A 22,113-nucleotide genomic window follows, 5' to 3' on the forward strand; every position below is an offset into this window, starting at 1 on the left:
TTTAGCCATTATACAACTGCTTTAACTTTAACTTGCCAATCCTCATTCCACAGTTTTTTGTTGCAGATTTTTAAAATATTAATCAGATAATATATAAGTATTATCACAAAATATTACTAACCGTAACTAAAATATATTTAGATGCTGAAGCCTGTGAAGCACCCGAGAACAATTTGAATGAAACTGACGTGGAGGAACAATTTTCTCCAGTTTTAGCTAAGCAATTTCCAAAACCTATTGTTGATTTACATTTTGATACAGAAAAAATCGTTCTCTCTGTTACCGAATCTCCCACTGAATCCCATTCGCCAACTGACTCAATCGATTCGCCAGATTTACAAGACAAATCCACCTTACCAAAACCCGAGTCATTCACGGTAGGCACCTCTCCGTCAGACTTTCAGGAACATTTCGTACCACCGAGCGATCATGAAGCAAAGGATTCAACCAAAGATGTAAGAGAAAGCGAACAAAAGGAATTAAAAGAACATAGCTTGATTTGTAGTTATAAAGTAGACAAATTAGAGGAAGAGGTTGTGTTAGACCAGTCACCAGAAATGCATGTAGAAATATCAGCTAATCTCCAAAATGAATATCCTGATTTCAGTGATAGTGTCAAAAATTTGAGCAATGATATCTCAAATAAAAACCAAGACAGGTCGCAATCAGATATTGAAATATCCCCTGAGGACCTTGAAGAAAAGCATTTTCATTTTGATATGATTGAAAAGGATCCTGATTTAGAAACCACTCGAGCTGAAAATGAGAACGTGATTGCGGAAAAGAACCAAGATGCATACCAGGATTCTGATGATAGTTCTGAGACAAATGAAATGTCTGTTTTTGACGAATGTTCGAGAACCTATATAAGAATACCCTGGGAAAGCGCATATCAATTTAGACGACAATTTTCGGAGACTTACGAACAGAATGAAACCGAGAAGAAGTATGTGAGAGCAATGAAAAGCATAGATATGGGTTCTTTTTTTAGACGAGATAAGCATGAAAATGATAGGAAACCTTTTCCTTGGAATGAAAAGCGAGACAGGCTTACAAAAGATCAGAAGAAGGAAGTCCGCTTTGCTGAGCAAATAGATGATTTTACAAAAGAAGATGATTTTAAACAATCCACTATGGATGAAAGTGAAGATAAAAAACATGATGATGAGAGCTCTCCACACGAACCTCATGAGCAAATTGACAGAATTCACGAAATGACAGTAATCCAATCAATTATGGAGAAAAGACAATACCATGAAGAAGAATTAATTGATGAAATACAGTATCAAGATTCGTGCACGTCCACTCGCGATGATCAAATAGAAGCGTCAGGTGGGGTTTCTTGTGATGTTAGTGGTAAAGATATATCACATGAAGCTGAAGAGGACTTATTCCGTGTACATGATTCAACGGCTGATACAACAGTGACGCCAACTCAGGAGTCCGTGCAATTTGCTGGAATTATTGTGACTGAAGCTGAGCCATTAGAGGAAACGGAAGTTGAAGAGACAATAGATGACAGGAAAAAAATTCCTTCGTCATTTGTTGGAAAATTTCCAATGGCATTACCGTCAATAGGGAAAGCAATTGCGGATAATGAGATCTATGAATCTTCAGAAACTGGTGGTGATACTACAGAGGAAAAGTTATCACCAATAGAAGAAGCCCACCAAGATGACTTTCCAGAAGAACAAGAAGAAAATAAACCAGCAGTAATTGAGAAACATGTTACATTTCAAAATGACGTATGCCATTTACGATCTGGATCGAGTGAAGACTTGGTTAAAACGTCAACTTCTTCCTCCGAGATGGAACCTACTATCTTGGCTGCATCATATGATCTTGATTCAGGAAGAGTGTCAAAAGTAGTAGCAACATACGATGTGTCCCCAGATACCGTTGAAAAACAGTTTGTTGCACCACCAACAGCAAAGGCTATTCTTTCAAGCCCCGAGGATGATGTTTTTGAATTAGAAAATAAGCGACTGTTTGAAAGCAGTCAAATTCAGTCAAAGAGAGAAACAAATGAAATCCCTAGTGCCCCACAGAAAAACAACTTAGCAGATATTCAAGAAATTGAACTACAGAAAGATTTAAAAGAGGATGCTTTTGGAGAAGATAGTGCTGCATCGTCGCCATTTGAAATAATGTCTGAAAGTGAGTTAGATGGATATGAAGACTACTTAGCTTTAGAAATTACACAATCAAATGAGAAGACAAAGCTTTCCGATACTGGAGAATGTAATGTGAATGAAAAATTAGTTTCAACTGAAATGAAGGAATCGATGTCTTTACATATTACCCCTAAAAGTGATTCATCTTTTGATCATTCTTCTCTTTTAAGTACTGATACAAGTGAAAAGGAGGACGATTCACCATATGACATTTTAGAATCTGTGAGCCACGACGTTGAACATCTTCCTGATGTAGTTGAAGATACAGGGGATCATTCTATACAAGTTCATTCAATTCCTAAAACACTGTTGCCTAATGGTCCAACCGAGGTTGAATTCAACCCAGAAATAGACTTGCATTTTGAAAACTCTACGGAAGATTTCCAGTCGACGGCCGCACCACCTGATTTGATTCAATCAATACCAGCCGATGAATCATTGTCAAAAAATGAGACAGTTATTGAGGAGGAAAATGAACAGGGTACAGGCGAAATTTTAGAAAATGTTATGTATGACTCTCAAACTGTCCAAACACATAGTGTCATTGAAGAATTGACTGTTGTTAGCCAGGAACATTTGATTTCTTCAGATCAAACATTGTATGGACTTGAAATGCCATCAGAAGAAACTACTGCATTGACTCTATCGTCATCACAAACTTCAAAACAGGATATAGACAATGAGTCAGACTCGGTTAATGTAACAGAAGCATTTGTTTCTCAAACAGAGGAAGATATATCTGATCAGAGCGCTTGCAAGGAAATTGACATTTCTGCAGAACACAACTCGAGCAAAATTCACGAAGAGGTAAAAATTGAATGTGAATCAGATGACCATCAAAAATATGAACAAAGTGACAATCAAGACATTCGTGAAATTTACCACGGTAAACGTGCGTTAAATGTTGATTTTGAGGATAGTACTCATTTGGACTCTGAAAGCACAATTCCCTGTGAAACAATAGAGGATGATTATGATAATGTGGAGGATGAATCATTAGACACAAACCTGATGGAAGAAGAAAATGCAGAGAATGAAGGGGGTCCTAGTCATCAGCAATCAGAACCATTTGAGCTTGATGTGGATATGTACGATTTAGAGAGACCGTGTACTCCAACACCAGTTGATAAAAATCAGCACTTTTTTGATGAGCAAGCAGAACAGATCGTTGAGAATGAAGACATCGAAGTCCAAGCTAATGTGTTTGTTGAATCAGTATTGAATGAAGCTTGTGCCAGAATCAACAAAGAGTCGGTAGACGTTGAATTGGAAGCAAACAATGATGTCGAAAATGCTTCTGTCTGTGAGGATGTAAATGTTGAACAAAATATTTTTATTGATAACGAAGGAAAGATTGTCAGTGAACCACTGCTGTATCTAGACAACAACTCTAAACAGGAACTATGTGACGAAAAAATGTCATCAAAACAAACCCATTCCATTCTCATGAAACAAGTTTCTGAAGATATTCCAGAGATCACCTTAACTACCCATTATCATGTAGATGATTGTGCTACAATTCAAGAGTCGCATGATATTTACAGGAATGTTCAGAGCGGCAAGGAAAATGACATAAAAACTTTTGATGGAAATGAAAATGACAATGACAAACCCATAGAATCCGAAGTTCAACAAACCATAGTTTTTTCAAGCGAGTGTATTCCAGAGGAACCAGAAGACACTATTGATGCTACTACTCCAAGAGAATTAAATAAACAAAATACTTCTTCGCATTTTGATAGTGGAAAAGTTTGCATACCAGAAGAAAATGATTCTGACGATACTACAGAGGAAGAAAAAGAAATACACATAACCTCTTCAACGAGACCTTTGACCGTAGTTATGCCTCAAGATAAAGTCGACCGTGGCGAATGTAATATGGATCCTAGACACGATGATACAATTGACAGTGCAACAATAGAGAGTGAAGTACATGCAATGAATGAGTACTCAAAATTTGAGGAGGATGTAGCAAAAACAGGGTACGTTGATAGCTACGAGAGTGATGATTCATTGGAGAATAAATACGAAGATGAAATTCATGTTTCGGAAACAGGTTTTGAGGTGATAAAACATGAAACAGCTACAGAGAAATACATATCAGTGATGTTAAACCAAGATGTCAAGACAAGCAACTCAGTATGTGAAGATAAAGACATTCAAGAAACCTCTCACGAACTTGTAGACCAAGAGTTTTCACAGGACGATATTGGTGACACATCTAGCGTTGAAAGTTTTACGACAGTCGTTCCAGTAGATCAAGATGACGATGAAGACGGAAATGAAAACCGCTTGGATGACTTTGCATCTATGTCATCGTCATATCATTCAGATGTTCTCGGTCTGGACGAGGATGAAAAACTAGATGACTTTCCTATAATAGATTGGACGCAAAAGGATGTTATGGAATTTGAAGAGATTAATAGAAAACAAAGTGAAGAAGAAGAAAAACGCAGAGAATTGAAAAGAAAACATGATGAAGAATTGCTTCAGAGGTTCGAAGAATTGAAATCCCTACGAGATGAAAAGGATAGGTCTCTAGTAGATTGGGAGGAAGGGAGTGAATCGTCCGTCGATAGCGATCGATATGAATACATGGACAAGACCGCACTTTCAGTCATCACTGAAAATTCCGATGAAGATAAGTTTGAGTTCTTGGACAATGAAGATGTCAAATCAGAAAAGTCTGATAGAATATTTGGATCTCCAGACGATTTTCCTCCACCTAGCCCTGGTATTAATAAATTTTTCAATAAAAGTGCAGACAGAGATGACATTTCTATCACATCTTCATTATTGGAATTTGAAAGATTGGAACACGAAATTTTAGCGTCCGGTTCGCGAGGTTCTATTGAAATGGAAAAAGACAATATATCAGTCACATCATCTCTTGCAGAGTTTGAACGATTTGAACGAGAGCTTGGTCAGTCAAGTTCAGCAAGTTCTGTAGAAAAAATCACATCTGACAGTAACAGCAAAGAAAGTGATAAAGAGGGCTCTAGAACATCTTTGAATGATGTTGATAGGCTTGACAAAGATATCGAAAGAAAAGATTCTGTTGATAGCATAACACGACGTAGTGAGTCTTCTTCTCTAGCCTCATTGAACGAATTTGAACGTTTGGAGCAGGAAATGGCATTAGCAGATGAGCTGGAAGCTGAAGCACAAAAAATTGTATCAATTCTCGAATCTGGAACATTAATGACTGAGGAAATTCAAACCGAAAAATCCTCCACGTTAATGACATATCGAACAGTAACATCAAAAAGAGAAAGTAAAAAAGAAACCGAAGAAACTGAAGAACTAGAAGATTCTCTAAGCGAAGAAAAAACGTCTAAAAAAGACTTGGATCAAGCAGAAGTTGATTCTTTAGATGGCGACGTATCTGAAATAACTTCACTTACATCAAGTGTAATTTTGAATCAAAAGGCCGTAAAAGAATGCGATGAAGACTCCCTGCGAGACGATGAGGAATCTATGAAAATTTCTTCAGACTCCCTTGGCGATCAGTTAGGTCTAAAATCATCTAGTGACAAAGACAAATATGATACTGACTCTCTGGCTGGTCAAGAAGGTCTAATGGAAAAATCAACAGATTCACTAGAGACTGACAAAAAATATTCCGTTGTTGATGAAAAAGAGGAAACGGATTCACTTTATGATGAAGATGAAAGGCCAAAACAAACAGATATTATGCAGACATCAATAGATTCTCTTGAATCGTCGAAATCAAGATCACGAGAAAACTTAATGGAGTCGTCTATGTACAGTGTAGATAGTTCAATTTTTTCGAGGTCCTCTGTAGAAACTATGAAATCAGCTGGTTCTCAGCGGAGTGACTCTAGTACAGAGATCATGCAAGTTTCTGCGGAATCATACGAAGAAAGAAAGCGTCGTGAAAAAAAATGGCTGATAGATAATTATCATAGTTATCGGGAGAGTGGACATGGGGTTGAACCTTTAGTTGATCAGGAAGGTAATGTACTTAAAAGTTTTAGATTAGAGGATAACTATGGATACGGATGGGACGATTCTGATGAGGAAGAGGAGGATAACAAAAGCTCGCAAAGTAAACCATTTTCATGGGGGCCATACGAGGAAAAGAAGAAAATTTACACTATGGCAGAATGGGAGGCCATGAAAGAGGAAAAACGTAGGGCATCTTTGGTAACGGAGAAAACAGAAACCCATAGTGAAATAATTGGTAATACCTCGACCAATTTATCAGAAAAAAGTACAATAGTCTCAAATACAACTATTTCGACGAAATCAATCACATCTTCTGAAACAAAAGTCTATCAAAGTTCAGAAGAACTACGTTCCTCCACGTCAGTAAAAGCTAGCGCTCGGTTTGGAAGTCATCTGTCAGATCCAGGTATTTTAGCAATGCATGTTGGTGTAATGCAGTGCACAGTAAACATTTAACCGTTTATTATTATTTGGTCTTTAAATCTTACCACAGCGCTTATATTTAACCTCTGTTATATTTAATATTTTTAAATATCTATGAAAGTTATTTATTAATGGTATTCAAATTTCGGTTATACTTTACATATGTAAAACTTAAAAAGTAGACTTCTACTTGCTTAAATTCTGGAAATTTAAAATGATTTTCAGAATATAACAGAGATTGTTTAAATGTGAAGCTGTAAGCCCGCTCATTTCATTGTCATTGTTGTAAAACCCAGTGTTTTTCTGTTCTTTTTCAGGTGTTGTAATCATAATTTTTTATATTTTCAGTTTTAACTTATAATATGGGTGATTTAAAAAAAACTCAACATTTTAAGTTTGCTTGTTTTTTCTCCGTACTTTGATGATTTGCTATCGTTTTATTCACAATATGGTGAACGTATGTTGGGTATCTGTAGGGCTACTATTTATTATTTGCATTTTACTTCTACGTCACATTATTTTATTTTCACAGCAATTTTTATTTCATTTCAGGTTCTTTTGCAGTCTTGTTAATTTTTGTGTGTCCTCTTTTTACTTTTAGATGCAGAGAAGATACATATTTTTTCCATTATCCATTATGTTTACTATGTCCTGTTTTATCATATATTTGAATATCGGGAAAACAAGCATGTTCTTTCGTCAAACAATCTCTGACATAACTCTAAAGTAATGTAAAATCCATCAAATAATGAATGACAGGGATTTTTTTTTCAATCAGGAAAATGCGTATTAATGAATTTGTGTTTGCAAATTTCAACACAGCTGCATCAATTAATTATAAGAATTGTTGTTGTATTTAATATTTATCGCTATTCTGCCTTTTGTGTAGTGTGTCATGTTAGGTATTGTTGTTCGTTATGGTAAAGGGTTAGCTTTTTTTATTCATCCCTCCGGGAGCGTAAGCATGCTGATTAATTATGTATTGATTATAGGATTGGTTAGAAGTCTTGCGTGCTCTAAATAAGTCCAACCTCGGTAGTTATATGTTGTTTCAACGATAATAAGACTACCGTTAATGCTAGATAATGTGTGATACAGATGTAACTGATGCTAACTATGTAAACACCACGTAAAAGAGGGGTTCCTGTTTAGAATGTTGTCTCTGAGATGTTTGAATGGAATTAATTTAACCAAAGTATCGAAAGTGTGATATTGTGTTTTCGTACGGAAAGTCGTTTTATCATGAATCAAAACGTGGGTGCAACGGGAGTGAGGAGAGGTTGATACTTTTTAGTTTGTTTACATGTTGCTTTTTTGTGGGAAATGTATGCATTCTTGCGAAACTTACAAGAATCTTTTATCTACAATAGCACCTCAGAGAATAGCTTCAATAGATGACGATGATTTTGTTGAGTATGACGTCACAGAACATCGTGAATTGATGCATGGTATACCTGAGCATTTCGGTAAAGTTGTATTCAGTTTAGCTGTTGTCTACCTTGTATTTGATATTGACTTCTGACGAAATGTTTTCCCTGTTTATGAGATGATTGTATGAATTTTGATAGCCCAAAAGTCAGGACCAATATACATAGATCCTGAAACAATAGATTCAGAGGAAGATGAGATAGTAAACTATCCACAATGTACAACAGGTCAGATTTGTTCAGATGTCGTCTTCTTTGATGTTGTAAATTTTGCTTCATTTAAAAGGTGTCGGTTCAGTGCATTACCAATCTGTTTCGGACCTCCCATTCCTTGCTTAATTGTCCTTCCTATTCGAATCCACAGTTGGAGGGTTTATTTTTTGTCACGTGTTGGTTTTCAATCTCAGTTGTTGGTGTTTATACAAAACAAAACTGTCTTATTTCAATGCATACCTGTCAAGTTCATTGTCGATATGTGTTATTAAAATTAAACGTAAGTATAAATTAAATCTGCAAGCTACTTAATTTGTGACTGCATGATGACTTCTTATGTAAGTATTTACTTCTTTTGCACGTTGAAAAATTGTGTCAATATTCTTTTTATTTATGCATTTCCATCATAAATAAGATTTGAGGCAGTAAGATCTGATACAATATGCATAATTTTGTGAGTAATCGTTTTAATACAATGTGAATTACAAAGATAGTTATTTTTCGGTTGATTTTCAAACCCATATTAAACATTGGCTATGCGTACAAGAAAATCAAATCTAGGTATTTCTTTACCATGAGTTTTATCAATGAGAAACAGACTTATGAAATGGGGTACTTTGATGTAGTATATAATTCTCTTTACAGAGGATTCTACCGACGGAGCTGAAGGAGGAGACACCGAAACTCATAGGTAATCTGAACTCGCGATATACATTATGCATGATTTGGCAGTCTATATTTTGTTGAAACATGAAAGATGGAAATTAGGAAGTAGGAAGACGTGGGTTGAAATGATAAGTACATATTATGAACTTTCCAAAACAGATGTTTACAGACACCGGTTATACTTATTACGGTTGCGGAGTCTTTTACCTTAACTAATGTTGCGAATTCATTGTTGTTAATCCTTTAAAAGTCAGTGTTGAAGCATGTTAATATCACTTCATCATGAACTTAATGGTCGGGCTTGAACAAGGAATCAATACTTGGGGGGGATTAGCACTCTATTTTACGCCCAAGGGCTGATTTTTATAGCTTTTTCATGGAAGAGAATGGAAAAGACGGTTATTGATTTTGTTTGGCAAAATATAGACCACTGCAAATTAATGTAATTGCTGCATGTGTTGTTTAGCTTGATAGTATTTGTTGACGAAAATCTTCAATATTTGTACGCAGTTGCTATTGGTAGGGAGAACTGAAAATTATAACCTTATGTCGGAGTGATTGGGTTGATGCGAGTCGTTCGCTGAATTTCGATTTATCTAATGTGATGACGTGTTGATTTAACTTGGTAAAATAAAAAGTCACTAATTGACATGTTCATGGAATAGTTTTGGACTTTAATGAATAATTTTAATAGACAGTGTTTAATTTGGGAAGGAGGGTATCAAGAATTAAGGAGATTATGTAGTGCGAATTTTTCTATTTCAACAGAACACCAATCGTCACCTTATTTCAGAAGTTGCATTTATCATAACATTTCTTGAGTTAGATATGTAAAGACCCTCCTTAGAATAAAAATGTAGTTTAAAATGTTATCATTTTGAAGTTACAAGGAAGTCAATGCTGTTGCATATTGAATACATAGGGACGTATGACTTTCGAATTTGAAACATTACTTATATGAATAATCTTTTTAATAGTAGTAGAAAAAAGACTTTTGAGTCAGAGCAACTGCAATTCAAGTACACGTTGAAGAAACACTTTATACGATGTTGGCATTCATAATTATCTTTTCTTAATTGTTTCCCAAACGAACTGACCCAAAGAAGGTACATCGTGCTATATTACACGCTAAAACATTGTTGGCATACTCATTGGTTTCCTATAAACAAACTTATCTTGTACATTTTAATAGCTTGAAACATATTGTCGTTTGCAATAGTCTTTTCACATCGGTTGTCTTTTCAAACAGTCTGGCCATAAAGAAGGCACATCATTAGAACTTGAAACATTGTTGGCATTCTATAAACTTGTTCTTATTTGTTTCCCATTTTACGTACAGACTGACTATGAAGAAGGCACTATATAAGAACTTGAGGCATTGTTATCATTACCTATTATAGTTGTTCTCATTTGTGTCCCCTTTTCCGCATAGACTAACCATGAAGAAGGAGATCCACACCCGGACCGTGATGAAGGACGGCAGGGAGCAGACGTTCGTCCACGAGGAGGCCCAGATCGAGCAGGAGGAGGATACCCCGGAGGAGCTGAAGGACAGCATGCAGCAGATCATTGACCAATTCATGGAATCTCCCGCCCAACCTGACCAATACAAAGCCCTGGAGCATGACGTGTAACGGGCCAAACACCCAGACTGTTCACTGTCACAGCATTAGACTTTGTGTCCGCGTTTTTCTTCCCGCTAAATGTCGCATGATTTTCTTTTTCATTATTATATTAAGGATTTTTAAAACATTATTTAAATGCCTGTCTTTTGGATTTAGAATCATTATCATTCCACCGAGTTTTTGCATTTCAATTTTAAGAAGCATCGTGCGTTTCTGTCATTTGGTATTTTGTAATTTGAAATTTGTTACATTGTAGCATTGTTTTCGCATTGAAGGCTTTAAAGTTGTATAATAATATGTATTATTGTGTTACACATTAACAAATAATATGGATTATGGTGATGTGTTTTATATTGTATTAATGATAATAATTGATTGGTTTCACAGTGACGATGTACACCTAATTCTATTAATCAAAATGCTGTTGCATGTGAACAATAATTACGAGTTTGTTAAAGTAAGATGACTTCATTGTAGAGCTTTTGTAAATCTTTGTTAATTGTATAGCTACCGATATTTAGTCAGTATGTTTTAATTTGATTTTTTATAAATTAATCTGTTCCTAAATTAAAATTGCTTTATAAACTTACTAGGTCGTTTTGTTAAAAATCACACCTGTCGATATAAATTTCCACAATCGGGAATAATGCCCTCTGAAAATAAAGCATATAAATACCTATTGGCATAAAGAATAGGAATATGTATATATACATATCGAACAAGTTTTCTATCGACTTTTACTTACTATTACGTAATCATAAGTAAAAGTCGATAGTTTCTATCTAAGTTAGCTAATTACAGAGTACCAGGTATTCAGCAGTGAGTGCACTGTCTTCTACGCTACTTGGACACGCAAAATGACAGTTACTTTAAAAGATTTTATCCATGGTTTTGAAGAATATCAACAATTTCATGATTTGAATTTTATAAATTTATTTCTATAAAATAATTGAATGTTTACTAGATACCACACTCTTTTGATAAGTATTACAGTAACTGATAACCATAACATGCAATAATTAAGACCCCAAAAAACCCTCAAAAATGTCTTGCTTGCAGTCGGAACGATATATAAGTGCAGAAAAAGTATTAACATGATTAAAAACTTAATGCTGGACTTTTATTTGCGGAATAATGTTTTATATATAGAGATTTCCGAATAGTATGGTATATTGCAATTAATGTGTCGAACCACCTTAAAGAATAAAACTCCCAGAAATTGCATGCGCATGTTTTTAAAAGTTGGCTTTGTTTTAGCAATTTCTCAATGACATTATCGGGGTAATTAATTATATATATATATATATATATATATATATATATATATATATATATATATATATATATATATATATATATATATATATATATAGGCAATTTATATATAGGCAAGTCTTGCCTAGATGGCCCAGTGGTTAGCGCGGTGGGCGCTCACTGCTAGGAGAATGGGTTCCAGAGGTCGTGAGTTCAAGCCCCGGCCGGGGCGGAGGTGGAGCTCCAACAAAGTGAATTTTTCTGTGCTTTATGTATATCTTTATCATTCACTATGGGCAGGTATATGTCAATTTGAGAGTTATTGCAATGTTTGTGCTTATTATATATATATATATATATATATATATATATATATATATATATATATTCTCTTCCTCCTCTTTGCAATATTTTAACCAAATGAATTTAGGAAGTTTTTATTAGAACGATATTATAATTTATGAAAAAGAAAGTAGTTTATTGAACAAAAAATTATTACCAAATTGTACATGTCTACACTAATTTGCTTAATTTGAGTGATCACTGCCTTTTTTTTTTCTCTTGAAATGAAATTACATTACATCTGTAATACTATAAAAGCCTAAAAAATGAAGTATTTAATATGCTTATTTTCCTACAATTTTTCCATGTATACAATATGATATTAAATAAAATATTTTTCTTTGGAAAATAGCTGATTATAATTGACATTCATTGAATGACATATACATATCCAGAAATTATTGTATTTTCAATATAAGGTGCATTAACTGTTCAAGTAGGGTTCGAACGTTATGTTTACGTGTAGATGGAAACTGGCCTTATTTTCCAAAAGCTTATGATGAATTTGGGTTGTCTGCAAAGAGATAAAAATTTGAAATTTTTTTTAGTTCTAAACATATGCTTAAAATGTCATCATGTATAAATTGAGCGTTTGATGAAAATGCAATTGTTTTACAATAGATTGGAGCTAATTATTGTTTTAATTAGAATATTGAAAACAAAGAATCTCGCCTTTTTGACACTCGCACATCATATTAATTCCTATTAATTGTCCACTTGCCAAGCACAAAGCAGATTTTGCACAACGAAGGTAATACCCATCCTGACAGTGAAAATAGATCCTCGTTCCTGCTTCCACCTTATCTCCAGTAATGTTTGGGGTGATGTACATGGGAAAATGCTGATATTCTCCAACATAACAGTACCTGTCTAAATGACAAAAAGACCCGTCTGTAGACTAAACAACTGCACGATTTAATATAGATAACAATGCTTGGTAATTAAGTATATACTCATCCCATTTCGATATAATTCTTTTGTATGAAGACACATCACTGCCTCAACTTACAAGATAAATCATGTCAACATGCAGGAAAACATGTCGACATGCAAAATAGTTTTGTCAGAAAAGAGTTCGTAAAAAGGTTTTAAAAAATATCATGTAGATGTATCGTCCACGTATGACTTCCAACATGCTTGATGCAACTTATTTATGTCGACATGCAACTTTTAAATTGTGACATATCCATTTCCTCTTGCAATTATGTATGTCGACATGAAACTTTTTATGTACATGTAAACATGCAACTTACTTGATATATTAACATGCAATATTTATATGTTTACGTGAGATAAATAAGTTGACATGAAATTTACTTATCTATGTTGACTCAACATAAATAAGACGCATGCCGTTGTGAACAAATTTATCTCGCATCTCAAAATAAATATGTTGCATGTCGACATATTTATCTCGCATTTCAATATAGATAAGTTGCATCTGACATGTTGGAAGTCACATGTGGGCACTTATTGATACTTTCTGAATTTTTTTTAAAATTCTGATTACATTTTTCTTGCATGTCAACATAATTGTCCAGCACGTTGACATAATTCATAGAAAAATAATTTCCATTAAGAAAATTATGCCATAATAAGATATCATAAAAACCCAGCCCACTTACTACCACACACAGGCCAAGACGGACCATTATACTCCCAACCGTTCTGAGTGCATCTCGCGGAAGATGGCCCATACAATAATTGGTCATCATCACAAGAAAAATTAACTGTCTGGTTGAAATCATAAGAGTTTAAATCTGGTGACGTGTGTATTGAACTGTCTAAGTTGTATTTGAAACATCTAATCCCTGTAAAAATGAGATAATCTATATAAAATTGTCAATAATGCCTGTGCTCTTCCGCCATTTTTTTTTTTTTTTGCAGGATAATATTTCAAAAATTTTAAGCTATTAAGTCCAATTCAAAGACTTGGCAGTACTTGCTTTCACAGTGTGACATCATTCCATTATGTTCCAAACTTCCATTGGATAGACATGTTAACGAGCTTGCACCCCGAAGACGAAACCCTTCATCACAGCTGAAGTATATGGTTTCTCCCTCATCTAGTGAACTTGGATTTTGTTTTACCGAGTACTGAATGCGCAATAATAAATCTTCCCAATAGACGAAATATGCGTCACATGTCGCTGTGAAAAATGTTAAACGGTACATTGATAGGTACATTGATATATTGGACACATTGGATGAAGTACACCTTTTTAAAATATAATGAAGTTTTAATTTGCATATTTGACAACGGGTGACTACACTTAGGGACAATTAAAAATTGTAACAAAATAAATTTTGAAAAATGGGCGTGTTTCTTTTAATTGTAATTTATGTTAATGTCTTAATTGCAACTTTATGTAATTATATTAATTAAAAAATCGTATTTACAAAGTTCAAAGTCTTTTTTTATAGGCAGTGGTCATTACATGTTCTCTGATCTCCATAGAATGACGAGGACGACCACATTTTAACAGATTTAATAAATAGTCAGCGCATTATTTGTCTATTGTTCTGCATTTAATGCTTATGTTAAATCGAGATCAAAAGACAAACATGCGCTCATGGTTAACTAAATTCAGTCACGTGACATGTAAAGTATCACGCATTTTTTGGCCGATTTTATTAATTGCCAATGCCTATTTCAATCCATTCCCATCGAGTGTTGGTTTCATTATTTCTTTCAGAGAAATCTTATATTTATCTCTAAAGAATCTTATTTTCATTATAAATGTATATTTTTGAGTGTATTTGGATGGTTAGAATAAGATAGTTTTATATAGGCTATGCTGACAGTGTGGTAAGTTATAATCATGCCCCGGGGCCATAAAACTTAGACAAGCTTTATTTTGATCTCAGTCTCACTTTTCCACAAGGAATATATAGTGGAAAAGTGAGACTCATCTAAGTTTTATGGCCCCAGGGCCTGAAGACATTATAATGATACATGTACATACATGTAATTGAAATCAACAGGAAATCAGTTATATGATTGTATAGTATAGTTGACAACAACAGAGCTACTGCTCCACATTTCCGACTTTTTAAGTGAGTGAAATATCACACATATAGGAAATATTTGTCAATGGGTTGGAAGGGAAAGTATCGAAAAATGATTGCAATTGGGGAAATTGTCATAAACACTATTCGGGGGGGGGGGGGGGGGGGGGGGGGGTGTTATTGAACAAAAATATTAAAACTGAAATAAGAATTAGACCACCCCCCTCCCAAAAAAAATTATAATTATGATAATACGCTCAATAAATTCACAAAAAACTAAATCAATGGTGATTCACTTTTTAAAGCAACATAAATAATTAACATTACCAAAAAAATATTAAAATATCTCGTTTTACATGACTTGATCCCGGGCCTCAATAATAGTATCGGATGATCTTTTCGACTAATCGAATTATTTTCGCCACTGGTTTACGATCATCAATGGCCACTTATACCGACGATATTATATGCTATATATTTTGTTTTAAAACCTTTAAAAAATGGCGGCATGCAAAGAGAGATTACAAAATAAGATCAACACCCCCATGTATATTTAAAATTCTTATCTTCGGTCTAAGGAAGATACTAAATTTCAGATCATATTTGCAAAGCAGTTAGGGTAAGAAAACAACGAATTATTTTATTGTTACGCATTTTATATAATTTTGTTATGGCAGTATTTTAGTTTAAAAAGTATTTTATTATACAAATGAATAAACAAAAGGAATGGACATTAGGCAATGCCTTTGTACATATAAGTCCCTTCCCCAATGATCAAAGTTGTAAATGATAACTGCCCGTTGTGCCATTAAATTTCTATTGGGGATAGCCCAAACTTCATAACAAATGTCTTAAAGTAAACCTAAGCGAGGAATAAACGTAACAATAGTGACCGAAAAGGAACCCAAAATACGGCGAAAAGTGCAGTCATTCTTGTGGCCATAAAATATATTGTATATTCAGTTTACTACAGGAGGACATATCCCTTGACCCCAAGATCATTTAAATTTATTGAGCCAGTATGTTAAACATAGCGTAAACTACATTGAAATTATTATATTGATTAATGCAAAAGAGAGCTGTGATAAATAAATAAAAAACATGCCCACAATTACTGGAATTCATCATTGAATCTTTGATGATGTACGCCATATCATTATATATACTTATCGTCGAAATAAGCATTAACCGCTTTTTAATCATTTGTATAGCTTACCATAAATATGGCTTATGTTGATATTCCATAACGCCAAAATAAAAATGATTTTCAGGAAGCAAATACGATCTGCCATGTTTCAGTTCTAATTGTACGACAGAAAAATACTTTCAAATGTCAATAAAAAACCTGGCGACTTTATAACAGACAACAGGAAACAAAACGTTAATCTATGAACAAAAATAGATAATGCATATCATACGTGGATAGTGATTTGAGTTTAGTCACTCTACTTTAAAATTCCTTTTATATGTACATGTACAAGTATGTACCTTGGCGTATACACAGTGTTTACAAAACGTTCTTGAATAGTTTGATATAACATAGAAAACTAGTATTCACACAATAAATATAAATTTATTTACATATTCAAAAAATATGACTTGTAATTTTCTTGGTTTTCCTGAGAATGTTGTGTGTAATATGCGTATCTATATATTTAGGTGTATATCTACATATATGTTTTTACATGAAACATCAGCTTCAAATATGGTACCAACTAGTTGTGTTTGAGAGCCTGTGAGAAAGTGTTATGTTCTGTTTGTCTGTCTGTCTACTATTAAAATGTAAACAAAAAATCGGTTACCAATAAAATCTTTGTCATATGATTATGATAACGTTTAACGTAGTATTTTGCTTTTATATCATGTTGCATTGATATATATATATATATATATATATATATATATATATATATATATATATATATATATATATATATATATATATATATATATAGAAAATTTGAAAAACGAAAGACAACACAGAGTAAAACGTATATATATATATATATATATATATATATATATATATATATATATATATATATATATATATATATATATATATATATATATTTGAATAATAAAACCAAATAAAACTAATTAAACAATATTTTTGAAAATTACATTACAAAAGGAAACATTAATTTTCAAGTTCTAGTATCAGCATGGTCAGCTACAAAACTAATTAAGCAACAAATTATACAGCCTGCATATGCTGAAAAGCTTAAAACTGAAAAAAAAAAAAAAAAAAAATTATGATCCCTTATGTCTCAAATACGTGAATTTAAATACAAATTAAACCTACACTGTACAAGTACATGTATATGGTTAAATTATATTTTGTGATTTTTTATCTACTGGAAAAACCTGAACTCAAATTAGTACATATTTAATCTAAAGATGATAAAAGATATTATGCATTCCCTCATGTCCTTGCTGTACTTTATGCATGTACATTACGAGAGTTGCATCACGTATTCGTATTAGCTATTAGTACCTGTATCATATTCAGTGCAGATAATAGTCTGATTATTAACATAATGAACAAAAATCTAAAATCATCTTGTTTTCCTTTCTGACCCCTTTTTACACGAACGTCAACCTCTATTGAATACACGATCGACATGCGCACTTAGACACCCAAATAGTTGTATTTTCGATATACTGCAAATATGGCTCTTCCCTTTCTTAACAGAATGATTGACAATGGCGATTTTTTTCGAAGCGTTACTTACTTTTTATAGATAATTTAGAAAAGGTTAAAAAAGTGATGGAATATAAACAAAACATACTTTTTACTTATACAAAGAAAGTATATCGATTGAAAATATCAGGGCAAAAAAGTCCCAATATATGCAATGTTCGCTATACATGTACCTCCATATCTACATGAACCACCAAATAAAGCATTTTCTTGTTTTAAAAAATTTAAGATTTTTCCAGCATCGCAAAAGCAAACATTACTTGGTACAAGTACCATCAACAAGGAGAACATAGACTGAAGCTTGTGATCATGCTTTAACACAGGCATATTTCAACTAAATATAAATAAATTACACATGCATGTACATCAATTATATCATGTCTTCCCACAAATAAAGTTTGGACAAATTGGTGTTATGACTACTTTAAGAAATTACAAAACCAATTTTCATTTTAAAATATTTACATTTTCCAGTGTTCTTGTATATCATAAAGCCCTTCGGGCTTCATTGGGTCCATTGGGTTTGATCACTCCCGACCGTATTTGATCACCTCATAATTCTTATTCCTTAAAAAAACCATTGGTGGGGGAAAATGCTCTTATGTCAGTCATACATGACGAATGTGGTAAAAAGATACCTAACACAATTTTTTCACTGCTCTACTCCATTAAGAAATGCCTTAATATATATTTTATGAAAGCCTTTTTAAAAGGAAATTAACAGTCTAAAAATAGCCACGACTAAACGAGCCATCTTAATTGTATTGTATGTTTTGTCAGGTATATGAATTTAAATTTGAGTCGTCAGAAAAAGACGGACATAGTTACTTTGAAAAAACTTCTTCCATTCTTGAAATCCGAATAAAAGAGAGAGGAACATAACTGTTATACAAACCGCTTGATGTTCCATGTTGCAAATAACAATTGAATTGACCTATAGCGGAGATGGATTTCCCGGACAAAATCGCTTTTGAAAATCAAAGTTTTTTTGATTTGTTGTTTTCTATCGTACATATTTCTAGAGTTTTCGATTTAGCATTTTGAACCTATCATATTGCTCTTGCAATTATATTATTAATCTTTAAAGTTGGCGAAAATAGCATTTTCTCAGTAAAATGGTGTATTTCTGCATGGTTTTTGGCCTAGATATCCTTCAGGACCGGCCTGCCCCTAAAAATATATTTTGATAGGATTTGTTCAAAGGAATAAATTAAGATAGAATATTTTTAGGGGCACCCTGGCCCTGGGGTCGAATTTTGCAAAAAACTGACAAAAATTTCGGAAACTGATTTCTTTCCTAGTGGTCTATATTTACATAGAAAAGTGCAAGATCTGAATAGCTCAGCAGCTTACAATCTAGCTATGTAACACTTGATTTTAGTGCCCTGGTTCGATTCCATCTTTGGGCATATTTTTGCTTTTTTTAGATTAACGGCATTTATAAACACCTTTCTTTTTTATGCAGAATTGTGCATTTTTTATATTTAATTTCGATCTTCTTCTTAAATGCAAATTTGCTCTTTGAATTAAAGATATCGATAGAAAAAATTATACTTAACTACATGTAAAGGCAATTAACTGGAACTATACAGCAGTAAGACGGACAACTCCGGAATGGGCGGTTTTTCCGGCGTTGCGCACCCCTTTCCATACATATTATCGACCAAAGTTTAGTACCAAATGATAGGTTTTTATTCTAAATAAATCTATGGAAAAAATTAAAACACTTTTAGATAGTCTTTTAGATATTTGAACTTCAAATTTTCAACCAAATGGGATTTTAGTTTGGAAAAAATAACCTACAAAAAAACCCATGGGGTTTTGCGATAAACCCCATTGGGCAAAAAAAAACCCCATGAAATTGCATATTAGTTTGTGAAACTTTTTTTTCAATCACTACACATTATGAGAACTAGAACCCAAGAGTTTACAATGCATAACCTAATCAAGAAGTGGAACGGAAATCGATATGTTTTTGTAAAGACAGAAACCAATACTGGTCCTATGGGTCACTTTAATCGTTAATCGCAATACATGTACATCCTTTATACGGATTTACGTAAAACAATATTAAATAATATTATACAAATATTGACTGGGGTTGAGGGCAACATTGATTATATTAGCCCCCGCGGGACGAAATATTGCCCGACGCGAAGCGGAGGGCAATATTTTCGTCCCAAGGGGGCTAATATAATCAATGTTGCCCGAAAACACAGTCAACATTTGTTTTGTTATATGAAGAAACAAACCAAAATTTAAGAAAGTAATTGAAAACAGATCGCCGTAATTTTCTCAGCTCCACAAAGAATTCACGAATTCAATTTTGTGCAAAGTTCATTTCCAAAATATCCTTAGCATGAAACGGTCACTGGTGATATTCCGCCGACCGTAGGAATTAAAATACAGATGTTCTATCTGATTTTAATTCACAGTAATTCGCAAATCCTTATATCCGTTATGATAGCAAATCGTCGCATTGCACATATGGAGAAATGGTGTACATTTTACTAATTTGCATAGCGGCCATATTGTTATCACAATGGCGATTTTTAATACAATAGAATATATAGAAAGGAATGAGAAAAATCACAAAATTTAAAAGATAAGTATTTCGGAAATATTTTCTCCTCATTTGGTTCTCTCATTTACTACATCCGGGATCGGAATGTGCTTGTTTTGTTTACATTAGATATTGAGATGGCGGTTCCTTTTGAATCTGAAAAATCGAAGCGGGGCGTTGTAGGAATAAAGTGTGTTTTAGTGATGAAAGGCGTCATGAAGGGATTTTGGAATTATTTTTAAAATACTTGCCATACATAGGTAAAGTAGTTCCTCATATATTTACAAAGTTTGCATTGCAAACTAGTTGTGTCAGAAATCTTGACTCAAATTTTAAAAGTCTTGTCGGTTCCTTTTTACTTTCAATTTAGCATTTTTCAAGACTTTCTCAGTACGCTGTCGGACTTGACTATAGGCATTTAGGCTTTATATTGAATCATTAGGCATATTGCATATTTCTATTTAAGAATTTTCGTTATAAATTGAATGAGATTTTTCAGGTTATAATTCTATTCTGTTTCAAGCTGATGTTTTTAGCTGTTTATTTATTTATTTACTCATTTTAGCCAGTATAGTCCTATTTATAGATTATCTATAATGGTTGGATAGAGAGGCATTCAAAGTGAATTTGAAGCGTGAATCACTGATTGTGGTGACAAAAACATACACAGTTAATTTATGCATTGCCCCAACACATGTTCTCATTCTAAAAAATTAAAGTTTTGACGTAATCACACAAATTTCATACATAAAAGGTATGTAATTTTCATTCCTAGGGGAGACAATTTGAAGACATGAATATTAATGAGGACAGTGTCACGTGGCATTTAGCTCATGAATAAAGTGTACGTGATTTCTCCATATGACGTCCGTTGTTTACTTGCCTTGACTGACTGTCTATTATGACGTCACCTTGTTTTGGAGTCGTGAAGAGTTATTTACGTCATCGTTTACGAATCAACAAATCAGAGGCGATTATTTGAAATAGAGGGAATGTTCTCTAGATATTAGCGAGCGCAGCTCGCCGGCGCGCAGCGCCGGCGCGAAGCGAGCTCTACCGGCAAGGCGTGTGTGAATAGAAAATTCGAACTAGTTGCACATTCATTCAACGGATTTTTTTGGCGTCAGTAAATCGGACCAGTAATGCATCGTTTTAATCGTCCCAGTAGTTCCCTGTAATCATGGCAATTTTTATCACTTCACACTCTCACGAGAATCAGCAAGACAAATTTAGACAGTAAAAACAATAACGATGTAAGCGACATACAGTCAATGTTACCTCTAAAGTTCACCTCAGTACACTTTCAATCAAAAATAATCGTGTGACGTCACAAACGTTTACACATTGATTGAAAATTTTATAAGTGCGCTTTAGCGCACGCAATGAAATTATTAAAGAAATAAGGTATCATTTTTGGATGTCTATCGGGATATAGATACGGGTTGGTCACGTGATCAAATCCCATAAAGCCCGAAGGGCTTTATGGAAGATTTGATCACGTACCAACCCGTATCTATATCCCGATAGACATCCAAAAATGATACCTTATTTCTTATATTTACATTTGTTGCAAATTATAACACTAACAATGCTCCATACTTCCTCTTTTGTGATGACCTAGAAAGCCGCTTCGATTTAAATGACGTAACAAAAAATAGTGCAACAATATTGCAAGCATTTGATTATTGTGATGAATGAATATGACACTACTTTTGAGGAGACAACACTTTTTTATCATTAAAAA

General features: G+C 33.6%; 1 protein-coding gene across 50 annotated transcripts in view; it reads left to right on the top strand.

Annotated features, from left to right (window-relative positions):
* The window catches only part of LOC105334014 (ankyrin-2), an 86,079-nt gene extending 74,993 nt beyond the window's left edge, over positions 1-11,086 (top strand). For 47 of the 50 annotated variants that reach the window (XM_066066965.1, XM_066066989.1, XM_066066984.1 and 44 more), the window contains 5 exons: positions 142-6,549; positions 7,937-8,032; positions 8,135-8,221; positions 8,852-8,897; positions 10,305-11,086. In XM_066066965.1, the coding sequence (XP_065923037.1) occupies positions 142-6,549; positions 7,937-8,032; positions 8,135-8,221; positions 8,852-8,897; positions 10,305-10,506 (6,839 nt within the window). In that variant the 3' untranslated portion in view covers positions 10,507-11,086. The remainder of the gene's footprint in view (positions 1-141; positions 6,550-7,936; positions 8,033-8,134; positions 8,222-8,851; positions 8,898-10,304) is intronic. The other 3 variants (XM_066066993.1, XM_066066966.1, XM_066066994.1) reach the window with 3 other exon arrangements.
* The last annotated feature ends 11,027 nt before the right edge of the window (positions 11,087-22,113 follow it).

Source organism: Magallana gigas, chromosome 7 (genome assembly GCF_963853765.1).
Source record: "Magallana gigas chromosome 7, xbMagGiga1.1, whole genome shotgun sequence".
NCBI lineage: Eukaryota > Metazoa > Mollusca > Bivalvia > Ostreida > Ostreidae > Magallana > Magallana gigas.